Consider the following 24638-nt stretch of genomic DNA (forward strand, 5'->3'; position numbering starts at 1 on the left):
CCCCAGACCCCCAGCACATCTCCATGCCACTTGCAGCCAGAGCAGTATGTTCAGATACCTTGACGGGTATTTCATCCTGGCTCCTGATCATGGTGCAACTCAAGGTGGGTGGCTGCCTAGATCAACACACTGCTTGGGCTGTCCCTATTCTGGAGAACAGTGACAGCTGGGTGTTTAGGGGACAAAAGAAGGCGACTTCTCGCAGCAGCCATTGCTATCCTTGTTGCTGCTGGCCACAACTGCAAGAGCAGAAGGTGCTCTCTTCAGCCTCATCCTCTGTGCCTGTTGCAGTGAGAATAAGCTCAGACCTTTCCCCAACAGCATGAAAGATGCAAGATGGTCAGGGGAGACTTCTGTGAGGAGCTGGTAATTGTAGGGGTTGATGACATCCATTCATAGTACCTTTAAGTCACCTATAGCCTGTTAAAGTCCAACTGCCCATAAGCTGCCCAACTGCTCCTCCTTCCATAAGACCCTTTCTGGCCTTCCCTCCCTCTTATATTCTGAAAAACAATACCCTGCCAGTGCAAGATTAGATTTTCTTTTGCCTACTCTGCCAAGAAGCCTTTGGCCAGCCCTGTGCAGTCAGCATTATTTGCTCTAAGTCCATAGAAGTCTAATTATCCAGCCATGGTGAAGTTAGCAGCAGCCTGGGTGCAAACAGGGTCATAAGTGAATTTACTTGCCTCTCCAGTCCCACAAGTAGGTGCCCGTACCTCATCCCAAGGTGCAACCACAGTATGCTCAGTCCTTCACTTGCTAGAAGCACGTCCAGCTTCCTTTTATTTTCTCCTCTTTGGACTGAAGAAAGTTGTTCCGTATTCAATTCAGGTTATTAAACTATGCTGCTACAAGTAGTCATTGAAAAATTTTCATTATCATCTATTTTAAAATAGTTCTTTTTATCCTGTTAGAATTTATTCTCTGAGGTAGGTGACCCTTGCCTTGTTAATGGCAAGACAGTCAGGCAGAACACATAGCAAGAGGCAATTTTAATGCACTTCCCACCTGTGTGGTGTCAACAAACATCTTGAGAAGAAACACATGAAATGTCACATCCCTAATATTAGCACGTATTTCCACAGCACAGAAGGACAAAACAGGGTCATGAAGCAGCAACCTGGTGAACAAACTAGTGGGGCTTGGAAAGACTAAAAGAATAACAAGATTTTTAAGGCAGAATTTTAGAAGCCACAAACTGCGAAATTAGCAGGTTTTAAAATGTAGGACCAGGTGTTTGAACAGGGGCAAAGCTTTTTAAGTACATTGTGCACAGGAGGAAAACCAGTATTACTGATTCCAGGGTGAGCTTTGCTGATGGAATCATAACAGCATAGACCAGCAACACTTGCACGGTGCTCCCACAACCTCATGCGAGATAAAACTATATGGTGCAGAGTGATTAACAGAGACCATATTTCACATTAATGAGGAGACTGAGCAGCAGTGTAGCATCCTTACCTTGCATAAGGACCAGGCAGATGAAGATAGGACAAGCAAGCTGAATCCTGCATTTCTTCCAGTCCTCCCACTCCCCAGGTGACACAGTTTGGAAACAGCAGCAGCTGCTTGAGGCACGGCAAGGGCCAAATCCCCCCCAAGCACCTCCCATTTCAACACAGGCTCGAGCCAGCCACAACAGCAGCAGGGGAAGAGCAGGGAATGGGAAACTCCCTGGAGCAACTGGGAGCAGCCAATAGAGGAGAAAGAACGGAAGGAGAAGCCATGATAGCATGGCCAGAAAAGGGTCACACAGAATAGAGGGAAATCTGAGCTTTTAGGTCTTTAAGTATTTATAAGTCACCCTTGCTCATCCTCTGCACCAGGCTTCCCCAGGCATTGCTGGCTGGTTTGGCAGCTGGCTCCCAGTACCAAAGGGAAGCCGGAGCCAGGCAAAGTGCACGTCCTGCTGAGTGGGACCTGGGGGCAAGGTGTCGCAGCTGGAGAAACACTGCTCCACAAGGAGAACCCCAGAGAGATGGAAAATCAAACCTAGGTGTGGACAAAGGTCGCAGTCCCAGGAAAATTCCTGCTGGAGAGGTGGGAGAGAGCAGACCTCGCAGGGCAGACTTTGGGAAGTGCCCCATCTATTTTCCCACAGAACAATCTTCCACCAGATGCACTTTTCCTTTCCCAGAATTCATTTCACATAATTTTAAGCTTTTTAATACAACAGTTACTATCTGAGAGAACTGAAACACAGGATTTTGCAAGAGGGTGATTATGGAGTCTGCTCTTGCTCACAACTCGTACTGAGGTCAACAGAAACCAGCAAATAAGGTCAGAAACCTTATAGCCGAAATGGGAATCACTGTTTCCACCAACCCTCTTCACAGCACTCAACAAAATTAAGTGTACACAACTTTTTGGCATGTATGGTAAAGTGATTTAATTTGGTGCAATAGTCAGTCCACTGCCACCGACGGTCCTAGGGTTTCTCATTTTGTGCAGCTTAGTCAGTTTTCATGTACGTTCTGTGTCGTTACAGCTAGCTACAACTCAGGGCAGGGAGTAACTCATGAGTGAGATTACACTGTACAAACCAGGATGATGCGCTGAGTGAGTCAGGTGCTACCACCTTGATGAGCAGGTGCAGGAACTCCATGGTACAAGATGTAATGAACGTACGACATGTCCTGACCTCTCATCGGGTGACTGGATCTGCTGCTCTCTAGTAAAGCCTGGGCTGTGATCAAAGCCTTTTCCACGGTCCTAAATATTTTAATCCCTGTATGGATTCCCCCATGCTGAGTAAGAGTCAAGCTCATGCTGAAGCTTCTTCTTCAGGGGGAACTGTTAGAAGGGACTCTGCCTTCTGCCCAGTCTGCTGTTCTCAAGGAAGCTACAGTCACATGTATGTTCAAGGCTGCTCTATTTCTGTTGAATTTATCAAACTGGCCCAATGCGTTCAAAAATTACTGAGGGAGAGGAGGGAGGGATAGACACATAGAGTAAGATGGCGCAGTGACATCAGCCTAATTTCTTTAAGAAATTCTTGGTGGCTTTTTTTTTTTTCTCTAGAGCAGACTCTTAATATATGAAATTACTAATGTCAAACCATAGATGGAGCAAAGTATGCCTGAAAATTAAAGTTCCTGAAGCCAGATGACCTGAACCCTGTTCCTTGCTACAGCACATGCTTCCAAATGTCATTTTAAGAGGTCACCGAGTCTGTGCCTTAATTTATGCATTTGTATAATGAAGCAAATATTTCCTTACACCACATCAACAGCATGCTGTACCAAGGTCAGTCATGCTGTCAGGAGGAAGTGTCAGTGACACGTACAGCACGGCTGATTCATTTTCCAACAGCTAATGATGTGGTAGATCCACCTTAGCAATCAACTGCATTATCTCATTTTAATTTTCCAGCTCAAAGCATAGCATGGATTATGGGATAGGCAGCTGGATATTAGGTTGGATAGGCAGTAAGTGTTACAGGCAAGAGGAAAAAAAGCAAACGCCCAGTATTCGTGTGAGCTCATGTTTGACACAGTAAGAGAAACAAAAAACCATGGCTACACCTGCATGGAAAAGGAGCAGATCTGCAGCACGGAGGAGCTGGTGTCAAGGATCAAAAGCCTGCTGTTTTGGGGAGGTGGAGAGAGAGGTAATTTCAGAACAACTTACAGTCTGCTCCCGTGAACAGCCATTAGTGGTCAGAGCCTGTTAGGTGAGCTTTTGGAGCACATCCTTCAGCCCAGCTTCATTCAGGAGGAATCCAGGTCAGGGGCTGGGACAACTCGGTGACCCGCAGGCGAGTGAGGACCTCACACAGAGCGAGGAGCATCAGAAGCAGGCTCCTGATGCAAACCAGCACGGCGAGGGGGGACGCAGCAGGCTCCGGCCCCTGGTCACAGGGCTGTCCACTGCTTACACAGAGCGGGGCTGGCAGCAACCCTTGTGCCCTCCTCACCTCACAGCTCACTGGGCATCTCCCTCACAGGGCATATATTGCTATTTTACAGTGGTTTTGGTTTGGCATTGGGTTTTAGGGTGGGGGTTGAGGGTTATTTTTTAATAATTTTTGGTTTGGGTTTTTTTTTTTTTTTTATGCAACTGGAGTTCCCACCTCGTGCACAAGGGGAGAAGCAGGGTGATAGAGAAGGTGACATGCTCCCTCTAAGCCAGGGAGCACCAACAGCTTAGGAGGACTCTGCCTCACAGGCTAGCAAACAAAAGTATAGTGCGAGCCTGGCAGCCACCATGCAAAAAGGAAGGAAAGGAGAAAAAGCAAGTCTACTGTTCCGAAACTAAAGGATGGAAATAAAAATTTAAAAAAAAAAATCATCCAAGTCTTCCAACAAACATTTTGCTTCACTTTCCAGTTAGAACGATGCTTTGTGTGAATAGAATAAAATGGCATCTAAAAAAAAAATTATCATAGGACAACACAAGCTAATGTATCCGAAAACAACTGACTGTTTACTGTAAAAAAAAAAAAAAAAAAAAACACAACCTCGAATTTTAACAAGGAAAGATTCGGCAAGTTAAACTGCAGGTTCAGCAGCAGAAAATGTTTAGTGAATCTAAATGTTTAGTGAATTCTTTAGTTTTTTTGGTAACATACAATAAGTGAGGGGAAAAAGGAGAACTGAACCATTAGTTAAAGCTTACTCAATTCTGGATTCTTCTCTGGTGTTGCTCATCCATGCAGCTTTATTTTGGTTTTTATTTGTTCAGTTGGTTTAGCCTAACCACACAAAGGTTGACAGACGGTAACTCTGAAGGAAAGACAAGTGCTGAAACTAAGAAAAGACCAGGCATACAAAACTGTGAAAAAAGAACTATCAAATGGGAATTGAGGACTTGAGTTGCAAATAACCTTCTAAAGAGAAATTTGGTCAGGGACTTATGAGTTGGTAAATCTCCAGGAGATATGGCAGAAGCATATCTCATGTGCTTCTGACAGGAACCCGTGTGTCTTAGGATCTGAGGTGAGATGTGGTTGCCATTCACACCGCAGCCTCACGCTCTCTGCCTTCTGACGGGCACCGGCAGGGACCGGAAAGCAATTATTTTTCCACCTTTGTGTGTAATTCAACATCGTTGTCCATAACTTCCGAGTACACAAACTCTCCCCTCAATTTTCTGTCATGTTGGAGATCAACTGCAAGGTAAGGCTTTGATTTGGCAGGAGGGGGATGGGCTTTCTGCTTTTCACCGTGTATGGCATATTGCCCTCTGGATATTTTGTGGGAAACAAACACGTGTATCACCTTTGCCAGAGTAATGTACCGTACACTCGGCCTCTTTTGCCCTCCCCCTGCACAGCTTGCAGCCTAGGTAGCCAGCAGACACTTCTAGGCAAAACCAGCTTTCAACATCTGCAACTGCAGAGGGATGAATGGTGATGTAAACGATCCTTTCCATTTCTTCCCTCTCCTAATTAACAGAATCTATATTCAATTCATTAAAGCCATCTGTGTGACAATTATCTTACTGTGAAAGCTCTGGATCAGTTTTCTTCATCCAGAACCTTGTCTTTTTTGATGCTGTTTGTTACTGACTAGGCCTAAATCTAAAATTTTAGCTCTTTGAAGTGTACGCTGCCTTTAAGTATAGGATTGTGACCACTATGCCTAACTATAAAGATTTTTTGAAATTACAATGGCAATGTTCTTCAAAGTCTTCCATTCTCTAGCTGCCTTTAATAAGGATCTTTTCATACTTCTCTCACTCTTGGAGTATTCTATGCCTCTCTTTTTAAAAATTATCCATGCAATAGGGAAGAGACAAAAAGTTTTAAGGAGAAAATTAAACTGTGCAACTTTCTTGAAGAAGTGTCTTGCTCACTTCTTGCAAGGTCTCACTACCTGCTTGTATACTATAAACTAAAACTTATGTTTTCACAGAGTTAATAGCACAAGTAACTGCATTTTCTAGAAACTGGAAAAATAATGTCCCCTGTATGATTTAGCTTAAACCCTTTCCTTACTATTGCTCACTATCTGAATTTGAAGGCTTGGCTGGACCACCATTTCATGGAAAGAAAGAGAATGAAACACGACTTTTTGTTTAACATACAGTTCTTAATGACATGAAGATAGAAACCTAAAGCTGCAACATTCACATTTAACTATTTATACTCAACAGAAAAAGCAGCTTACCAACCCGTATGACAGTAATCCTAAAGGAAACAGATATATAGACTCAGACAGGTGTTCTCCAAAACATATTTTTAATGTAATCTGTATTTGGAGCCTAAAGATAGTAAGAGCAGAGAAATATGCTTGTTATTCCTTTTTTACATTACTGTTAAAGCTAAATTACTTCACGTAAAAAAGAAACTGCAATATTTCCATACACAGAGCTAGCCCTGTATAGGAAGTCTTTGTGATAGAATGGAACACAAATACAACGTTAATTAAAACCAAGTCAACAACAGCTTTTCATTCTGCCCTCACTGAGGGGTGCACAGTTACTCTCACACTCAAAGCCAAGACATATCCCCATCAATATCCCCAAAATTTCCTTGAAGTATTAAATACTAGTTGACTTCATTGTAGTCACAAAAGATAGAAATTAGTGTTTAGTCTACTTACTCACGTTTATCAACATTTAAAGAGTACAACAGGCATTCCACTCTATATTTCAAAGCACGAGAAAGCTATTTTAAGAGCGGTCATATCCTGCCACCGTCACCTAGTAGTTGATATAAAACTGAGGAGAGGCACATTTTTTCCTCATGAGGTTTTTATCTTTTTATAAATCCTCCTGAAAGGATTTTGCTATAGCACTCTATTCCTTTTTTTTTAAGTAGTGTTTTGTAAAAATGGAAAGAGGTTAATTTTAACCAGTTGCAAAACAGTCGTCAAAAGACAGCTCTTTGGGGACTTAGGAAATACACAAAATTACTTCCTGTCCAGGGACTGTTGTGAAGTATATAAGGAAAACTAACCACTCTGTTGCCTTGCATTTCAGAAAATGTCTTTACACTGCACTTAAACAGAACAGAGAACACCACAGACAGCTGGAATCTTGTTACCAGCATAACTGATACAAAAATAGGAATATAATTTTAGTTTGGTAGGAAAAGCATTTCACTTTTTCTACGAGAATACTTTTCATCTTTCTGGTTGAAGTACTTCATTTGAAACACAAGATGATTAGAAGAAAAACTGCTTTGAACATTTACCCCCTACCCCAAAAAATAAAACTTCAGAGGTCTCAACAAGTAAGGAGGTATCACTGTCTTTGTCTCTAGGGAGCCATATCTGTAAATTGTTTAATCAATTTTAAAACCAGTTTTACCCCTGCAGGGCATACATTTTTTTCCAGAGTATTCTCAACATTTTTCTGCACTGGTAGCTCAGCAGCAGTAAATTTCATCGGAAAAAAAAAAAAACAGGAAGAAAGTAGAGGAACAGAAAAAGAACGAGTTAAAAGTATGACAGAAATAAAGGAATTTTTTATGTTCTGACTGCTTTTTAGTTCCTTGTCCTTACCACAGTTTAAGTTCAGCTCAAAACACTACTGCATTTAGCATCAACATTTCTCATTAAACTTATTCCCACCTCTGAATAGTAACAAGAGTACGAATAATTTAAAAAAAAAAAAAAAATCTGGTCCAGAAAGTTGGTATCTATACAGAAGTGGAGACAAAAATGGTTTCAATCAGGGGTCGAGGGGGCAAAACTGCTACTACCCATTAGGAGAGGCCTTAGTGGCACTCACATCTCAGACAGGGCCTGCTGTCCCCACCCTCCCCCTCAACCAGCAAATCCTGAACTAACCCCTAACACATTACCCAGCATAAGCTCTGTACCGGTTTGTTTTAAAATTAAGAAAAATTAAACAGGGTAAAATAAACATACAGGGCTAAGTGGAAAGTGGTATTAAATGAATGAACTCATCTGCATGGATGCCGAAGTCCAAGTACCTGGCAAGGTAAGAGTTTAGCAGATGGCCTCATCACCACGAGAAATTAAATTCTGCATTGAGACAACAGTCTTTAGGACTGATGCACACCGATAGGTATTTAGACAGAACTAGATACAATAAGTCAGTATATCCTATTAAAATGTGTTGGGTTTTTTTTTTTAAGAATTAGCTAACAGCCTTCCTTGTAGCAACTTTCACTAGATTTACATACACTAAATAGTGATATGCTTTCTCTTTTGGAAATACTTTCCATTCAAAAAGTTGCTAACAATTAACAATTTTTAGATTCTATTTCTTGACTAATAATGCCCAACTAATTTTAAACAGGATACTTAACAGTTATAAAGACAGAAATTTAAACTAACACCACTAAAGAGCAGTACAGATTCCAGAGTATAAAACTCTAAAAATCTAAAAATCCCCTTCTCTGTGACCTATAGAAAAAGAATTATTTCTATGACTGAAAAGTATTACGTGGATCATTTCTAGCGTGGTGTGATTTGTTGATTATCCCTACTTACAGAGTAGTAGAAGAGCAAAAAAATAATAACAAAAAATAATTCAAAAATCAAACTACATGTTCTCACAAATTACAACTTGGGTGGCATGTGTTTTAATCATTACAAATCAGAGAAATTCAGCCAATTGAATAGAGTTTTACTCCCATGTATTTGCAAGAGAAACTAACAGGATTTCCTCAGTCTCATAATTTCATACAATGTAGACGTGGCATGGGACAAACAGGTGAAAGTTGCTTCAAAATACAGAGTCTGAAAGTGGCAATACACAAACAGCACTGCTTTTAACATACTTTTGTTTAAAAACATCCCCATATGTTTCCTAAGAATGGCTAAGCTAGTAGGCACCACGCTGTACACTAACAGGAACCCCAAAACAGCCCAAAAGCAAGGAAGAACTATTCTTATATGCTCCCAAGACATATTCTTCCTCAACTTAATTCACGAGCAACAAAAATGTTCTGACATAATTTTAGAAACAGAACAAAAAAGAAATACTAAAAAAGACCTTCCTGAAATAACTTTACCTTCATCTAATCAATGTGGCTTCCAAATACCTCTATCCTGACAAAGCCCTAAGTCACTTTGTTGAACTTCTGGAGCAAGAACCCCATAGGTACACCTACTGCCCACCACTGACATGAAACATCAAGTCAAAAATACCCAGTATGCTAGACCACTAAACTTGCAAGTAAACTGTATTCTACCCAACAGAAATTAATTTTTAAGACATTTGCAGGGCTAATGTGCCATAATAAATTCTAATATTAATCACCAGTAAAGTGCTGAATTATATTAATTACCTGAATCGCACTCACATTTATGATCTTCATTTATAGATTTCTTATCAAGTCAAAAGAGCCCTTTCTGTTGTAAAAGCTAAGCTGTTGTGCAAATATTATAAAAATAGGTACTTTAATTAGGAGCTATATACACAATAGAACTTCCGCTTTTTGTTAAGTACAGCTGACATAGCAGAGATGAAAAATCCATGCAAGTATTCATAAAGATACTCAAAATGAAGAAAAAAAGGACACTGCTATAGAACTTCCAATACCCTGGCATACAGCCACTTACTATATTAGATGATGTCTAGATCTGGACTGATAAGCATCATGCCACCAACATGCTTTAGTTTCTTTTGTAGCTAAGTTGATTTGTAAATTTTAAACTACAGCATACATTTGATCTATTTCTCATTAAAGTGTATCATTAAGTTTGAGGTTAAACTTTGAGCAAACTTCACATCTAGTCACATAACCAGCACAAGCAAGACATTAGTGCAAAGGGGGAGGTGTCAGTTGTACATAACGAGGACTCTTCCCCTACCTGCACAATGCAATAAAATGATTTTCAGATTTAAAGTTCAAGTGGACTATGATGAAAAAAAGCAAGATTTTCTTCTCCCAAATTTAGGACAGATTTCCAGAGGATCAAAAGGAAAGCAACCTCAGTTACAGCACTCAAAAAAGTCAAACCCAAGTTTGGAGAGCTGATAAGTAACTCCAAAAATTTGTCATGCTATGAAGACAGCATTCTCAAAAGAGCTGCAAACAAACTGCAAAACAAAATTGGCATTTAAGTTGAAATTGGCCAAGTGCTGCATAGAAATATGCTCACACACAACAGTCATGTTTAAGCCAGTGCATAGAGAAGATAAAAGCACTTATGGTAGTTGCAAATGTTAACAAGTCCATACAACTTGTACATTTTAGCAATGAGTCCATAGAAAAAGAACAGAGTAAGAGTAGAAATGCTCAAGCAAAATCAAAAAAAGATGACCTTCCAACTGTATAAAATCCACATAACAGTTATAGTAAAAAGACATCAGTGGAAAATACTCAACTCAGTCCCAAACACCCAACAGGCAAATAAGACTAGAATAGACAAGCCTTTGGCAGACAATTTTAAGAGTCTAAATATGGCATTACATGTCTAAATTATCCACAAAATATATTATATGGCATATTCATATTAAATACTGGGTAACCAACTCTGCAGATCTGATGCTAACAACGCTTTAGGCAATGAGAGCAAGATGGAGCAAGCTAAGGGAACGCTGGTGTATCACAACAGTGCTCAAGGAAAATATCACCAAGTCGTGCTTCAAAAACAGTACTCTGGGACTCCACACTATCATCTATGGAGCAAAACAAAGTTTTCTAGTTTTTCAGGGATGTGCCCTGCATAGTATATGTTATGATTCACTATTACACGAGCAGCAAGACACTGCAATGTAGTATGATTTATGGGCTGGATTAAATTTTTTGCTATTTCCTTCTCATCCAGCAAATCACTAGCAGTTTGTTTATGCGAGTTTGTAGCATCGAAGTGTGAACCTGACTTGATAAGAAGATTCATGATGTCTGGATGGTTGTTCAGTGCAGCAATGTGTAATGGACTGTTGTTATCAGAGTCTCTGACGTTTACATCAGCACCACATTCCACCAGGATAGCAGTAACTTGTAGAGAGGGGAATTTACAAACTGGGTAGCGACCCACACACGTAGTATTATTGTCAACGGCAAGATGAAGTGGACTGAAGTTATTCTTCCCTCTAGGCTGAAGCTTAAGAAACTTGTAAATAGTCTGTTTCTTAAAATGCTCCTGTTCTGAGCTGCAAGGTACCTTCTCCAACAAGCAAATTAAATGCAAAATGATGGAAAGGGCTTTGTTCAGCTGTATTGGATCAGGAGAACACTGGGTTTGTTTCATGGCCCGTTCTATTTCAAGAACACTTTTGCACAGTATACCCATGAGATCATCAAATGTGACAGTAGTACCTAGCAGCCCTTTTGCCCTATCTTGCAGCATGAAGGAGAAAAGTTCAGCAAATGATAGCAAACTGCTGGCTGTCATAGGGCTCAGTGGATCAAGATTGCTCTGTTGCATGTCCAAAGCATATTTCCATAAGTTGATGCAACGCTTGAAGTTTCCAGAGTCTGCATAGACAGCACCTCTGTATCTAATATAGTAGGATGTATCTGGGTGAGAGGGGCCAAGAATACGTTCTCTAATTAATAGCGCTTGCATTCTCATTTCATCAGGGTCTGCAATAAGATTTTCTAGCTCTTCTGAGCTGTTTACCTCTTTAGCATAATCATACGCCATAATTAGTGTTTGTGGCACTGGTTTGCTCAGGATATTAGTCCTATCGCTGTATCTCATTTCCATAGCTCGCTTCCAGTATTTCAAAGCACCAAGCAGATCTCTCTTCTTGTCCACAAATGTCGCTCCTAGAAGTTCCAGAGCATTTATGCGCTCAGCCTTACTGGTCTGTACGTGCTGGGTCAGAAAGTCCACTATATTCGTGTGGCCTGTCACACTAGCTGACAGAAGGGGAGTCATTCCATAACCATCTTTTTCCATTTTAGCACAATACTTGAGAAGCATCTTCATGATTTCCAAACTTCCAGATTCTGCACAGTCATGTAACGCAGTGTTTCCTGCAAGAGAAGAAACACAATTACCCAAATGAAATCAAATTATAGTTCAAACCCTGCCATACTAATAGTTAAAAAAAAAAATAGTTAAAAAGTTAAACCCTCCCCCAAACATTAATCGTTAAAAAACAGCTGTTTTGACATCTACGGACTATGAAAGGCTTAGATGACAAGTCAAAATATTCAAGATCTGATTAAATATCCATGCTGCTATACAAATCAAAATGCTTGATATTAATGTCTGAAAGAATTAAACAGGTTTTAAGGACTTTTTTGTCTCATTATTAAAAAAAAAAGCGCCAACAAAACCCTACACAGAACTGAAACAGAATTGTTCACTACCTAAAGGCCTGGGTGCAGGCAATTCCATTGTCTCAGAAGTCAAAACAGTGGGGCAGAAGACCAGCTTGGCCAAAAGGGAACTCCTTGTGGAGCTCAAGAGGAAAAGAAACTGCATGGTCTCTGGAAGCAAGGTCAGGTTTTGCAGGAAGACTACAGACCTGTGGTTTGTATATGCAGGACAAAGACACAAAAAGCCAAAGCTCAGAGTTGAAACTGGCCAATGTTGTGCCAGACAACAAGAAAGGCTTTTAAAAGTTCGTCAATAGCAAGAAGAGGTCCACTGATTAAAAAATAATGAGATCTGTACGAAAATTAAAGTTGGGCTGGCTTTGTTTGCCTCTACATTATACCTTGTCCTGTCTCTGTCTGCCAACCCTTTTGATTTACATGTTTTGAAGCAATGATTGCACACAACAAACACAATCCACCACAACAGGCCCTTCATCTCAGCTGGGGCATTTGAGACTGCCACTATATTCTGAGGGAGCTGGATATTTTGTCAAGCACACATATATACCCAGACAAAATATTGTTACTGCTTTCTTAGATATTTATCCTGAAGTCCCACAATAATCCGTCTGCTCCTCTGGTTAGGACTCCCAAAGCCAAGAAGAAAATGATGCCTTCAATACACAAATGCAGCCATCTATCTTGTAAATGTCTTATCATTTATATGCAGATTATTTCTCATTAGCATGACACTGCAGTGTCTTTTATTTAAAGGCACTCTGGTCCTAACACTATGTGGGGAAATTTCTAGTAAGCACTAGTGCCACTTGTTTGAAAATCTTATTAACAGAAAATTAGAAAGCAAGCATTGGACACCACAGTTAAATATGCAGTTATTAGGCTTTGACTAGATGGAAATTTTGCTTAACTTCAAATATGAGCACTTTACTGGAGGAGAAGGAAAAGGATGGGAGACAAACTCTCCTGGTCCTCTCCCAACATAATAAAGTCTCTAATGTGGTTGACTGCTTTTAAAATTACAGAATTTAAATCTACCTTGTTCTTTATAGTATATTATGAATACTACCGATTCAGGCCCAGTAACTTTTCAGGCTCCCATTAAATTACTATGTAAATTATTAACAGAAAGCTCATGTAAAAACCCTACACCCCCCCTAAGATTTCTTACATCATTAGTCCTGCAAATTCCAGTTAACTGCCCATCAGATCATCAGTTTCTGTCACACTGTCAGCAAGTACACACATTCACAAATGAGACCTTCTTTTCTAAGGGTTCTCTGTCCATTCATAGTCATCAGATTTGGCTTTTAAAAGTTAAGAGAGAAGTTTCCTGAAAATTCCTTACTTGCATTTTTGGTCAGCTTTCTTTTTTTTAATGCCAACAAGATAGCCATTTACAGTGCGCTTTGCTGTTGTATTTCTAGGTTCTGACAGAAATATGGTGCATTAGGAGACAAAGCAGTAGTCTTGAAATATTCAGCTCATGTTTGGGATAAGTATGTATTTGTAGACATACACTCTACTGATATAAACAGCTTGTACTTATCTTCATAATCTTGAAGAAATACATATCTTTTTTCCAGCTCTGAATTCCAGATTGAGCAGTTCACTTTTATACCAGAGTATTTAGCTAATGAAACTCAAATCAAAAGTATGCCCGAGATCTGCCGCAGAACACTGTATAGAAATAAAACTAAAAATGGAGGCAAAGTCTTACGACTAATATATTCTTTCTGACAATAACATACTGTTTACGCTGCCTTAAATAGGATAAATTCAAAACCAAAACATTTGAAGTTAGTACGTGGTATATGTACATACAGAAACAAGAGTCATACTTATTAAATACGCTTCAGAAGTAGAAAATTTGTTCAATTTTCATTATGATTACAAGGACCTGCTAAAGGTTTACACAAATAATTTTGGTATCTTCTAGGTTTTACATGTGACTTCATAGCATGCATCTTCCTTCTAAAAAGATGTATAAAGTTGAAGAAAAAACACAAAAGCAAAATTCAGAAATATCTGGTTATAGAATCATAGAATGGTTAGAGTTGGAAGGGACCTTAAAGACCATCTAGTTCCAACCCCCCTGCCATGGGCAGGGACACCTCCCACTAGAGCAGGTTGCTCAAAGCCCCATCCAGCCTGGCCTCGAACACTTCCAGGGATGGGGCATCCACAGCTTCTCTGGAAAACCTGTTCTAATGTCTCATCACCCTCCCAGTAAAGAATTTCTTCCTAATATCGAATCTAAATTTCCCCTCTGCCAGTTTAAAACAATTAACCCTCGTCCAGTCGCTACACTCCCTGATAAGGAGTCTCTCCCTATCTCTCCTGTAGGCCCCTTTTAGGTACTGGAATGCTGCCATAAGGTCTCCCCGGAGCCTTCTCCAGGCTGAACCATCCCAACTATCTCAGCCTGTCTTCATGGGAGAGGTGCTCCAGCCCTCTGATGATCCCTATGGCCCTCTTCTGGACTCATGCCAACAGGTCCCTGTCCTTCCTGTGCTGAGGACTCCAGAGCTGGACACAGTACTCCAGGTGAGGTCTCATGAGAGCAGAGCAGAACGGCAACCTGCTGGCCATGTTTCTTTTGATGCAGCCCAGGATGCACTTGACTTTCTGGGCTGCAAGCATCTCTTGATGATCAAACCATGGTGTCTATCCTCTAAATTCAATACCCACTTCTCACCAGCAGAACCATACACCTTAGATATCCACAATGTAGACCTCTAGTCTGTGTTTTGAACTAGCAGACCATCATGTAGTAGCTTGCTTTTATCTTCTGTTGACAACCACCGAGACAAAAAAGCGTTCATCCAGTGCTTTTGGAAGTTTTGGTATGGAGAAAAAGAAGTATGCACGATCTGTTTAGATGACAATTTTCCCATAAGCACTGGGCATTTTGTCTTGGTTTCCCCACTAGTATCCCAATCACCTCCTCTTTGCTCTCTCTCTTCTAATCTTTCACTTCGCAAAACTTTATACGTAAGTTGGTCTGCTGCTTCTTCCTCAGACTTGTTTGTGGACCATCTGAAGAAGAACCAACAGCACATTTCATGGCCTCTTTATTGCTCTCAATTCCAGCCACCAGAAGAACAGCGGTATGAAGGAACAGCAATTATTCAGGACAAACTGAGTCTCAATCCAGGCTCATCATATACCAAAATTTAGCTGAAACACTAATCAAATTCATACAAAAGATGTGTCTAAAGTTATTTTCAAAAGCATATGACTCAAGTTTAACAGGTGTTCGCAATTATAGCAGAGCTATCAACAAATTTTGTCCCCCAACCAGTATTTTAAGTTCCAAACATTTAAAAAAAGTAAAAGCACCACAGAAAGTATCAGTTCCTTTCATTAACGGACAGTGAACTGGACTTGCAAAATATTCCCTTCCTGAAACACTTCTAAACAGCAGCCAGTGATTTTAGTATCATTTGCTAACAAGTAAGCTGAGGAAGACACCCTGACACAAAGTGACAACTGAAACTATCTGTTAGATCAAGATTCCCAAAGCTAAATCAGTTCATCCAATGGGAAGTAATTTTTAATCTTTAATACATTAAGACATTTTTATCACCAATAGAGAGCATTAAGTCAGCTACAGAACTGGCCACACTACAGTCTCTACCAACAAAAATTTCCAATCACAGGAAAACAGATTTAACCAAATATATGTGGTTTGGCGAATTTGGCATGCATCGTTTGTCAACTATAATGCCCTCTGTCCTTATCACACATCATAGACCAGAAAACTGTTGATACCTCAATATTTATGAGCATGAGACCTTTAAATTCCCAAACGGTAAGGTGTCAAAAGAAGATAAATACACAAGCTTGCCAATACACATATATTGTAAGCGTTCTTGCTATACTGGAGAAAGTTGAGTTAAAATCTAACTACAGGAATCAACCCAGAACTGAAGACTGGCTGGTTCCTCAGACACTTCTGCACTCAGCGATGAAGGCAAAACCAGATGTGTCTGGGTGTTGGCTGAGCCACCAGTTAATACAGCCATTTCAGAGAGTATTCAAGTCCATATTCTGTCCCTCACAGCAGAGCTCCGAAACAATGAATTCAGCACCTATTTTCTACCTTCAAGTCAATATATTACGACACTTAAAAAGTCATAGCATAAAAGTATATTAAAGGTCAAGAAACCAAAAGTAGTAGTAACACCGAAGTTCTTACTATTTCTTCACATCTACCAATATACATTTTGCTGGCTTTGACAGTGACCAATGGCAGCTCTTCATATTACACATTGTAGATTCATCATCATATAATGCTGCTTTTGACACTCTCTTAGCGATTGCCAGGCGTATATGCTATGACACATTAATACTGAAAAAGATCCACACAAATAAAGCTTGGCCATTGTCCGGGTAAATTCAAGTCCAATCTAGAAGCCTGTGTGTCATTAATTTACAATGCAGCTATGCAGAACATGTGGAAATATGCTTAAGGCTCCAAGGAATTTCACTACTCTGCCCAACTGGGTATCATTCACTTTTTAAAAATTGGGTGTTTTATTTGTATTATGATTAATAACTTAAGCTTAAACAGCTGTTACTGACAACATATCAGAAGCAGTGCAATTTTTTTAGCTAGTTATATTGTAGTAGCCCTTAAGAGTTAAAACAACCACAGTTATTTTAAGCCATGTACAAACAAAGGAAGGCCATCACCACTAATTTTCAGTGGCTGCACCTCACTTCAGTTTGACTGGATGGTACAGGTACAGCAGTGGGAAGGATACATGGTAAAAACCCCAGTTTCTATAAATTGAAAATGGGCATGGGTAGACAGAGCTGCCAACTTCAAAAACCATAAACCCCAACCTTAAGAAATAACAAGTGTAACAGCCATCTACACCTGTTAAACTAGTATCAAGTGCTAAATTTGAGGAAGAACTTGAAAGTGAACGTGGCAGAGACTTTGAATTAGGTATTAAAGCCAATGTTCCACATATTGGCCAGGAATTGAACAGTTCAAATATATATAGCAAATCAACCATTATTCCGTGAATTAATTAATCCGTTTCAAACCCCCTATATTGTCTACAGTGACAGGAATAAACAGTGGCTGAACATAGTTCAGCAGTTAGTTCAGTTTTTTGTACCATCATTTATTCAGTAACAAACTGAAAGTCAACATTATATCTACTGCTGTATTAAAGAGGAGAATGGCTGAAAATAAGCAAAAGTAATTTGAAAGTCATTCCCTTCAAAAAGCAGTTTTCCAAGGGACACGCACAAAGATGTTGGTCAAATCAAAGTATTTTTTTAAAGGTGTGAACAATTATTTCAAAAATTAATTTCATTAAATTTTCTTAATCCATTTTTAATTCCAAAATGTTCTGCAGGAATTTAATCATGCATAGAAGACACCTAATACTACAACAACATGAAAAGTTTATCATTCTTGCACAGAAACAAAATTGAACTGGAAATGTTTTGGTAGTCATAGTAGTTCTCTGTTAGAGGGCGAGTGCCACTGTACTGTACTGCTAACACTGTTGACAAACCATTTTTACCTGCATAAAACTTTACAATTTGCAGTATCTAATGACTTCCTCTACTTAAAAGCAGCAACAAAGAAATGGAATAACCCCACCTCCGGTCCTTCCAAATCTTGCAAAAACAAATAAGGAAGAAGGTATGATCAGTTGACACCACAGCTTCATGTTTTATTCTTTTGCTACAGTCCTCCATTAAAAGTGGTATGAACATTACACAAACACCTATCACAGAACTAATTGTGTAACTATCTCATGTTACCAAAATCTTATCAGAGTGGGGGGGTGGGTGGGCATTTAAATTCATAATGAGGCCACGTCTTTCTATGTCAGAAGCAAGTAATTCCCAAAATAGACTGGTAGCTTGTGACATGGGAATGAAAGAAAATGAAGCAATGACACAGAAAGTGATTTGACTTGATTTGCAACCAATTAAGTACATCCACTTCCTAATACTTACAAAACGCTTGATCGAATTCTGGGTAGCAAAACCTACATTAAAATTTAGTATCAATCTGATTTCATATCCAAGATCTTTAAACATAAGAGAAAAAAGATTTAATTTAAATGTCTGGCCAGCATTTAAAATTAACTATGTGTATTTGTTTATGCAGCCTTACAGATTAAATCAATCATTTTTAAAGTGAAATTGCTCATGTAACATTTTTCTAACAGAGCACTTGAAGTAGTTGAGTCTTCCAACAGTTTTACTGATTTTAAAAAAAACAACCTATTGCTACATACATACAAAGAAAGGCAGTGCATAAGAAAGCTGAAGAAAAATACATCCCTATGCTTAGTATGTATCACAAAGAAAAACTAAAAGTATGTCTTCTCTTTAAGAAGAAATGAAGTAAAACTGCACAGAAACACTAATTTCAACAAGTTATTTTAATGTAGTTTACACATTCCGTAATGGAGTAATTGTTCTCTTGCTCACCAAAGTACTTCATGAGAACTTGTATTATCAAGATTACCAATAAAAAGTACCCTGTCAATCATTTAAGTTCAACATAAACTCCTTCCTAGTTGAAATTCAGTAATTTATTCCTTTAAACTGCATCTTCCTTGTTTTATTTACAGACATTCCTACTGAAGTTCAGTTTCCACATAGCGTCACACATCAAGTATCTACAAAATGCAGCGTACTGTGCCATTAACACCAACCAAAAAAGGAAAAAAAACCAAAAACAAAAATAAAAAGGACACAGAACACTTTTAGAGCAAGGGTTTATTCACAAAGGGAAAAAAAGAAGAGGGGGGGGTGGAAAAGGGAGCTTTGTTTTGTTTTTTGGTCCAGTGTTTCCCCCCCACCAATGAATCCTGGCAAGCAGACAAGACGAAAAAACCTCCGAAGAGAACAAACCTGTCAGACTCCTTAATGTTTACTGCAAGAGAAAATTAATTAATTTTAGCGCATATTAAACCACACTCATCATAGAGCAAAGAGTGTGAATCTCGCTAATCCCCTTATTTCTGGGTCTGCCAAGTTTGTAAAAGACTTTTTTTCCCTTACCAGCGGATTTGAGTGTTACACTTTCCAGTACCTCATGTAAATGACAATACTGAAATAGCACTACTATCTGTATAACCTTGATACAGTACCCACAGAGATTAAGGTCTGTATGCTTCTACACTTTCCAAAGTGAGGAAGCAAAGTCAACAAGCCTTGTCCTCCATATTGTTTTACAAACCTATTCTAATCAGATACCATGGTGGAATCCAGGAACAATGAGATTTTGAATCATAGTGTTATTTTGTGTTTTCAAAATACGTCTCTCCAACTGCTGCAGCAGTATGGAGGACCATAAACAACAAAGAATAAGGACTTGCAACCAGACATTCCCGCACGGATCTCAAGAGACACTGAAATGAATGCCTACTCCATCAGTTCTTACAAAATCTTCTAATACGAAAGAGGAGGAAAATTAGTCTTCCGGCTAGCAGATGAGCTTGCTAACAACAGAAAAGAGACAGAGTTAGTGAAAACCAGCAGTAAAATCCATGAATATCACCTTGAAGAGAAAGAGACCACGCACCAAGCAGCTGAGCAATGGTAAGATTTACAAGCCACATTCAGACAAAAAACATCTGCCTTTCAAGTAGGCATTTTGGAAAAGAGTCCTTATTCCCTGCACTATTGCATTCAGCCCATCCTGGCTACCAGCACCTATAATTTAACTCATTCTTTGAAGAAAGGAAAGGAAAAGAATGAATCTCCATTATTGCAGCAAGTTTGGCAAAAAAGGATAAAGCATAACATAATTTATCAAAATGTCCATTGCAAATTTCCACAATGCAAGACCCAAGTATCCTGTCTGAAGTCAGAAGTACACGCTCCCTTTAAAATGATCTGCATGAAAAATAATTTTATTGGGGCAATTATATGACATATTTTATTTTAAATATCAAATCCAACAAACTGCCCCAGGTATATCCCCAAGAGAGACCAAATCTGTAATTTGAAGACCCAAAGACTGCTACCACTTGAACTACAAGAGTAAGTACTTCCCTCCCCACACATAGCAGCCAAATGAAGGCTGTGCACAGCAAGACAACAGTGAAACACTATTCAAGAACCCAGAGGTCTGTTCTGAACATGGCAAGGGAGCACCACTCTAACAGCAGATCACTGGCAGGCTTCGCAATGCAGCAGAACAGAAAACTGCATAGAGCCGACACACTGAAAGCATCCTCCTCATCCAGCACAAAGGTAGGTCTGTGCTTCACCTCAGGGTTAGTGCTAAGGTTCTACGGCGTCCTGAAAACTCAGAGGACTGCTACTCTAGCACTATCCACACCATTCCTCCTTTTTTTCAGATCTTTAAGAAGTTGTTTTGTTTTGTTTCTGGGGAAAAAACATCAAACAAATTATCATTTGAGGTATTGCTATATACCAGCGAAACTTACTAAGCTTTGTTATTTTTAATCTGCAGCTCCTTAAACCAGGCGTAATATGCCGGAGAAACTGCTGAATTAGGAAGACAATGGTGAATTAACTCAATTTCTAAGTGTTGCTTTGGCTGGTTTTTGATTTTCTACCAAAAAAAAAAAAAAAGGAAAGATAGTATCTTTGCTGTTTTCCACAATTCCAACAGAAACAAGTCCACCCTTCTTACTGCAGCTGTCAATTTCCCCCCTAGGCTAACACTGTTCATATAACATAAAGATTTTTAAAGTCAGAACCATTGGCCATCTTTCACAGTATACCATTTACCTGTCTCAGACTTCTTGTTACCTCCTTCACCACCATCTCCTGTGAGACAGTGCCAAACCTACACTTTACCTGGATGTAGCATCTTATCTGACTCAGACTCCCAAGTCTTTAGGAACATCCTAATCATTTCCTAGCTGTACTTTTGCCCTTCCACAGCTGTCTTTCAAGAACCTCTGCATTCTGAATTTATGTAGTCCAAAACACAGTTGTGGGATTCTGCCTGTATTTTAGAAGCAGGATTTCATCACAAGTTTTCACCTGCTCTTTCATACCCTGCCTCCTTTGCCACCCTGACTTTTAGATGCCTGTTAGCTATTTTCTCCTCTCAAAGTATTTGTATTTTTCCCTGGAACTTTCCAACACTTCAAAACATTTTTGTACCTTTCCAAGCTCTAGATTTTCCTCGTTTTTGAAATATGAATAAAGTTCTACTTTGCAGTATGAAAACACAGTGGAAAACCACAAGGAACAGTTCAAATAATTTCATGGTTTTAAGAATAGTATCTGGAAAAGAATCTAAAATCTCCCACAATAGCACCTCCACTTAAATATTTTTGTTATTTTGAGGAGCACTGTAATTGTAAATGCAGCAAAATCTACAGTAACTAAAACTTTTACATCTTTCACAGAATAGTAGGTTTCTCCATACATGGCCCAGGAAGGAGACCACTTAAAAAAAGAGTTCAGATACAAGGATAGCAACAACTTTTACTATTCAAGAACAGAGCACTCAGGTTCCCATCTTCCTAGTGTAAGTGCAGACACACTGTCACCTGTTGACTACACAGCAGGGAGCCGTGGAAACTGAAAATAATAGACTTTGAGGTGGAACATGCCGATGTAAAATGAATCCTGTTGGTAATACTAATTTTGAAATTAATAGCTACTGAGCATTCTTGCATAGCAAAGCTCGGAAAGTTGGTTGTTGAGCCTCAGTTCATTACAGTATCCACACTATTGAAGTACTTAGGGCTACCAGTTTTTCTCAGTTCTGCCCCTCCACAGCTTATTTTCACTTTCAGGGTTTATAGTACTTCCTCTTCCTTTACCTCATCGCTGTTTATTAAATAACATACAGAAAGGAATCCTGTACTTGACCAATAAACGATAAATACTATGTACACAAATCTGTCTGTACACATGGCCGTTCAAAGCATAAAATTAATTTTCATGAGCTAAAATATATCCAATCCCACTTTTTTTTTAAGATTAATTTAAATAAGGACTGGTTATACCTTACGAAGCTTTGCTTATGTGCCTAGTTGCAAGTCACACAGAAACTAAAGGAAGCAGAGAGAGGAAGGAATTAAGATAATAGCGGAACTGAAGACCACTGAGAAAATCCTCAGGAGTGTGTGGCTGTCACCTAGTCATTTAAACAAAGACAAATAACAGTAATGCACCAGTAAAGTGAATAATAAGGACTGGTAAAGTAAAGCCTACTCCACCAACACAAAATGAGGGGAAAAAAGAGCTGCAGAGATACATCTTTTCCCCTGTTACATCAGACATTTAATAGCGCTGCTCTGTTCATACCCATCATATGAAGGGATTGGTTTAAAACTAAAAAACAATACACACTTTATTTAGCTTGTTATTCCAAGAACCCTCTCTAGAAAAATGACATTTTTATCCTATCACAAGTCTATGATGATTCATAAGCAACCTTAAATCCTTACAAAGAAAGATTTATTTTGCTCTGCCCACCTCTATGACAAATCTGTAGTTTAGCTTTCTTTACATTAAACCCACATATCTGCATGATTTGCTGAAAAATGGCATATTTAACTGAGCAGCTTTTCCAAAGATTACTCTCATATTTGGCATTTACCGGTATCATACAATAATCTAGACACAAAGTACACTTTAAAAAGAAATAACTGTAAAGTATAGTATCCTGTTACAAATGTAATTAGCCAGAAGCAGGCAGTGGAAGTATTACGCGACAAAAAGGTTTATTAGCAGATTAGTTATATATATATTTATAGATAAATAAGCTGCTGAAACACAATCCTGGCTCAGTGAGATAAAAAGTCATTGTAACCTGCAATAATTTGTATGCTTTTCAGGCAAATATCAAACTCACATACAAATTTGAGATGTAATAAAAAAACCAGTGGCTAAACCAAGAGGTCCACATCATTACGATCACAGCAAAACCGACAGAAATCTTCATTTTGAACAGTAACACCAGGCTAAGTGCAAACAGGGGCAAAGAGACGCCCTTTGTGATCTGTGCACCCCTGTAAGTCCTACTGTTGTGATCACTGTCACCTGCAGCTTAATTTCTTTAATTGTAATAAGTTTTTGTTTACTAACACTATAAAAAAGGTCCAAAATTATCCAGAATTTGGAGGCAGAGAAGGGTGAAAAGCAAAGTGGTTATTAATTTCTGACGTAGAAAAGATTTTTTCTCCTTTATCCATCTTTCCTTGTACTAGCCTTATTGACACAGGTCAGTTTTATGTGCAGCATATTTGGCCTGTAAAGAAACAGTATGAAAAACAATACATGCTCATGTATTTGAATGTGTTGCTACACCAGCCTACTATGAAGAGTTCTCAGCAAGTTTATTAGCGTTTCACACATGCATAAATGAGGTACTTCACATATCTATGTTTTTTTAAGAATTAGAAGTTTAAGATTAAAATATATCCACCTAGGATGAAATTACACAACCCATGTTAACATAGGAGTACGCTGGAAAAAAACACCACCACAGTGAAAACATAGCTAAATACACTTCATACCTTACTCACTCACTTTATGAGACTAGAAAAATATTTTTGGATGTCAGCCTCCTAAAGACCAGAAAAAGACCAATTTTACCCCTACTTACCCCAAGAAAAGTGAAAAAATTAACCTACCTTTAACACTTTTTCTGTTAACGTCAGCTCCTTTTTCAAGTAAATACTGAGCAATTTCTTTGTGGCCTTTGTAACATGAGATCATCAGGCAGGTATGCCCATGACGGTTTGATACTTCCAGGTCTGCTTTGTGCTCCACAAGGTACTTCACTATTTCCAGGTGACCATCGAAACAGGCAGCTCTAAGCGGCGTTGAATTTGTCAGTGTTGTGTTGTTGACAGATGCACCATGATCTAGCAGACACTGAACCACCTTCAAGTGGCCAGCAGCTGATGCTGCCCATAATGGCGGAGCCCCCTCAATGGTCTCACCATCGAAATTCACCGAACCACCAACTTCTATTGACGCAGAGCAATGGTCCAACAAGTATTCCACCATGTCAAGGTGACCATAACGGGCTGCCATCAGAAGTGGTGTGGCACCATTGGTTTTCTCCGACATCAGTTGGGCTACCTCTTCTCTCGTTTTGCTTGCCAGTAACTTGGAAAGGAGCCGCAGCTTGCCATCACGAGCTGCGTTGAACACTGCTGTCTTTAGATCCATTTAGTCTGCACCTCTCTGCTTCTTGAAGGATACACGCCTGCCTTTCTTTGAGAGTCAAAAGCTTACTGGAAACGCACAGCCCAAACAGAGTGTCCCCAGCTTCTTTTCAGATCAGCTTCACCCAGACGGGACAACATGGAGACTCTCAACAGGGACCTGACAAAAGCACAGGCTGTGCTTGCTATATAAATCTGCAAGAGAAAGAATTCTGGATGTTTTCACCTCCTACTTCGCAAACAAGTAGCCGCGGCCGTGTTATTCTACAGCTGTACCCAAACAACTCGCGGCTGCCGTGCGCCGACGTCCAGCTGCCTTCTTTGGGACCCCC

At 39.4% G+C, this 24638-nt stretch overlaps 1 protein-coding gene across 1 annotated transcript; it reads right to left on the reverse strand.

The window, feature by feature from the left end:
* Positions 1 to 6162: 6162 nt before the first annotated feature.
* FEM1C (fem-1 homolog c (C. elegans)) lies at positions 6163 to 24594 on the reverse strand. The gene is made up of 2 exons (XM_014942517.1): positions 23767 to 24594; positions 6163 to 11848 (listed from the first exon to the last, which is right to left on the reverse strand). Exons 1-2 carry the CDS (start codon positions 24308 to 24310, stop codon positions 10539 to 10541), a joined length of 1854 nt encoding a protein of 617 aa, XP_014798003.1. The 5' UTR covers positions 24311 to 24594; the 3' UTR covers positions 6163 to 10538.
* Between the last annotated feature and the right edge of the window lie 44 nt (positions 24595 to 24638).

The sequence above is a fragment of the Calidris pugnax genome, unplaced genomic scaffold (genome assembly GCF_001431845.1).
Source record: "Calidris pugnax isolate Ruff unplaced genomic scaffold, ASM143184v1 scaffold59, whole genome shotgun sequence".
Lineage (NCBI taxonomy): Eukaryota > Metazoa > Chordata > Aves > Charadriiformes > Scolopacidae > Calidris > Calidris pugnax.

Bases quoted from the DNA above. Each gene is read 5' to 3' on its own strand.
- FEM1C (XM_014942517.1), bottom strand. From the start codon at position 24,310: ATGGATCTAAAGACAGCAGTGTTCAACGCAGCTCGTGATGGCAAGCTG. The intron at 11,849-23,766 runs GTAGGTTAATTT...CTTCTCTTGCAG, and splicing joins TAACAGAAAAAGTGTTAAAG to GAAACACTGCGTTACATGAC.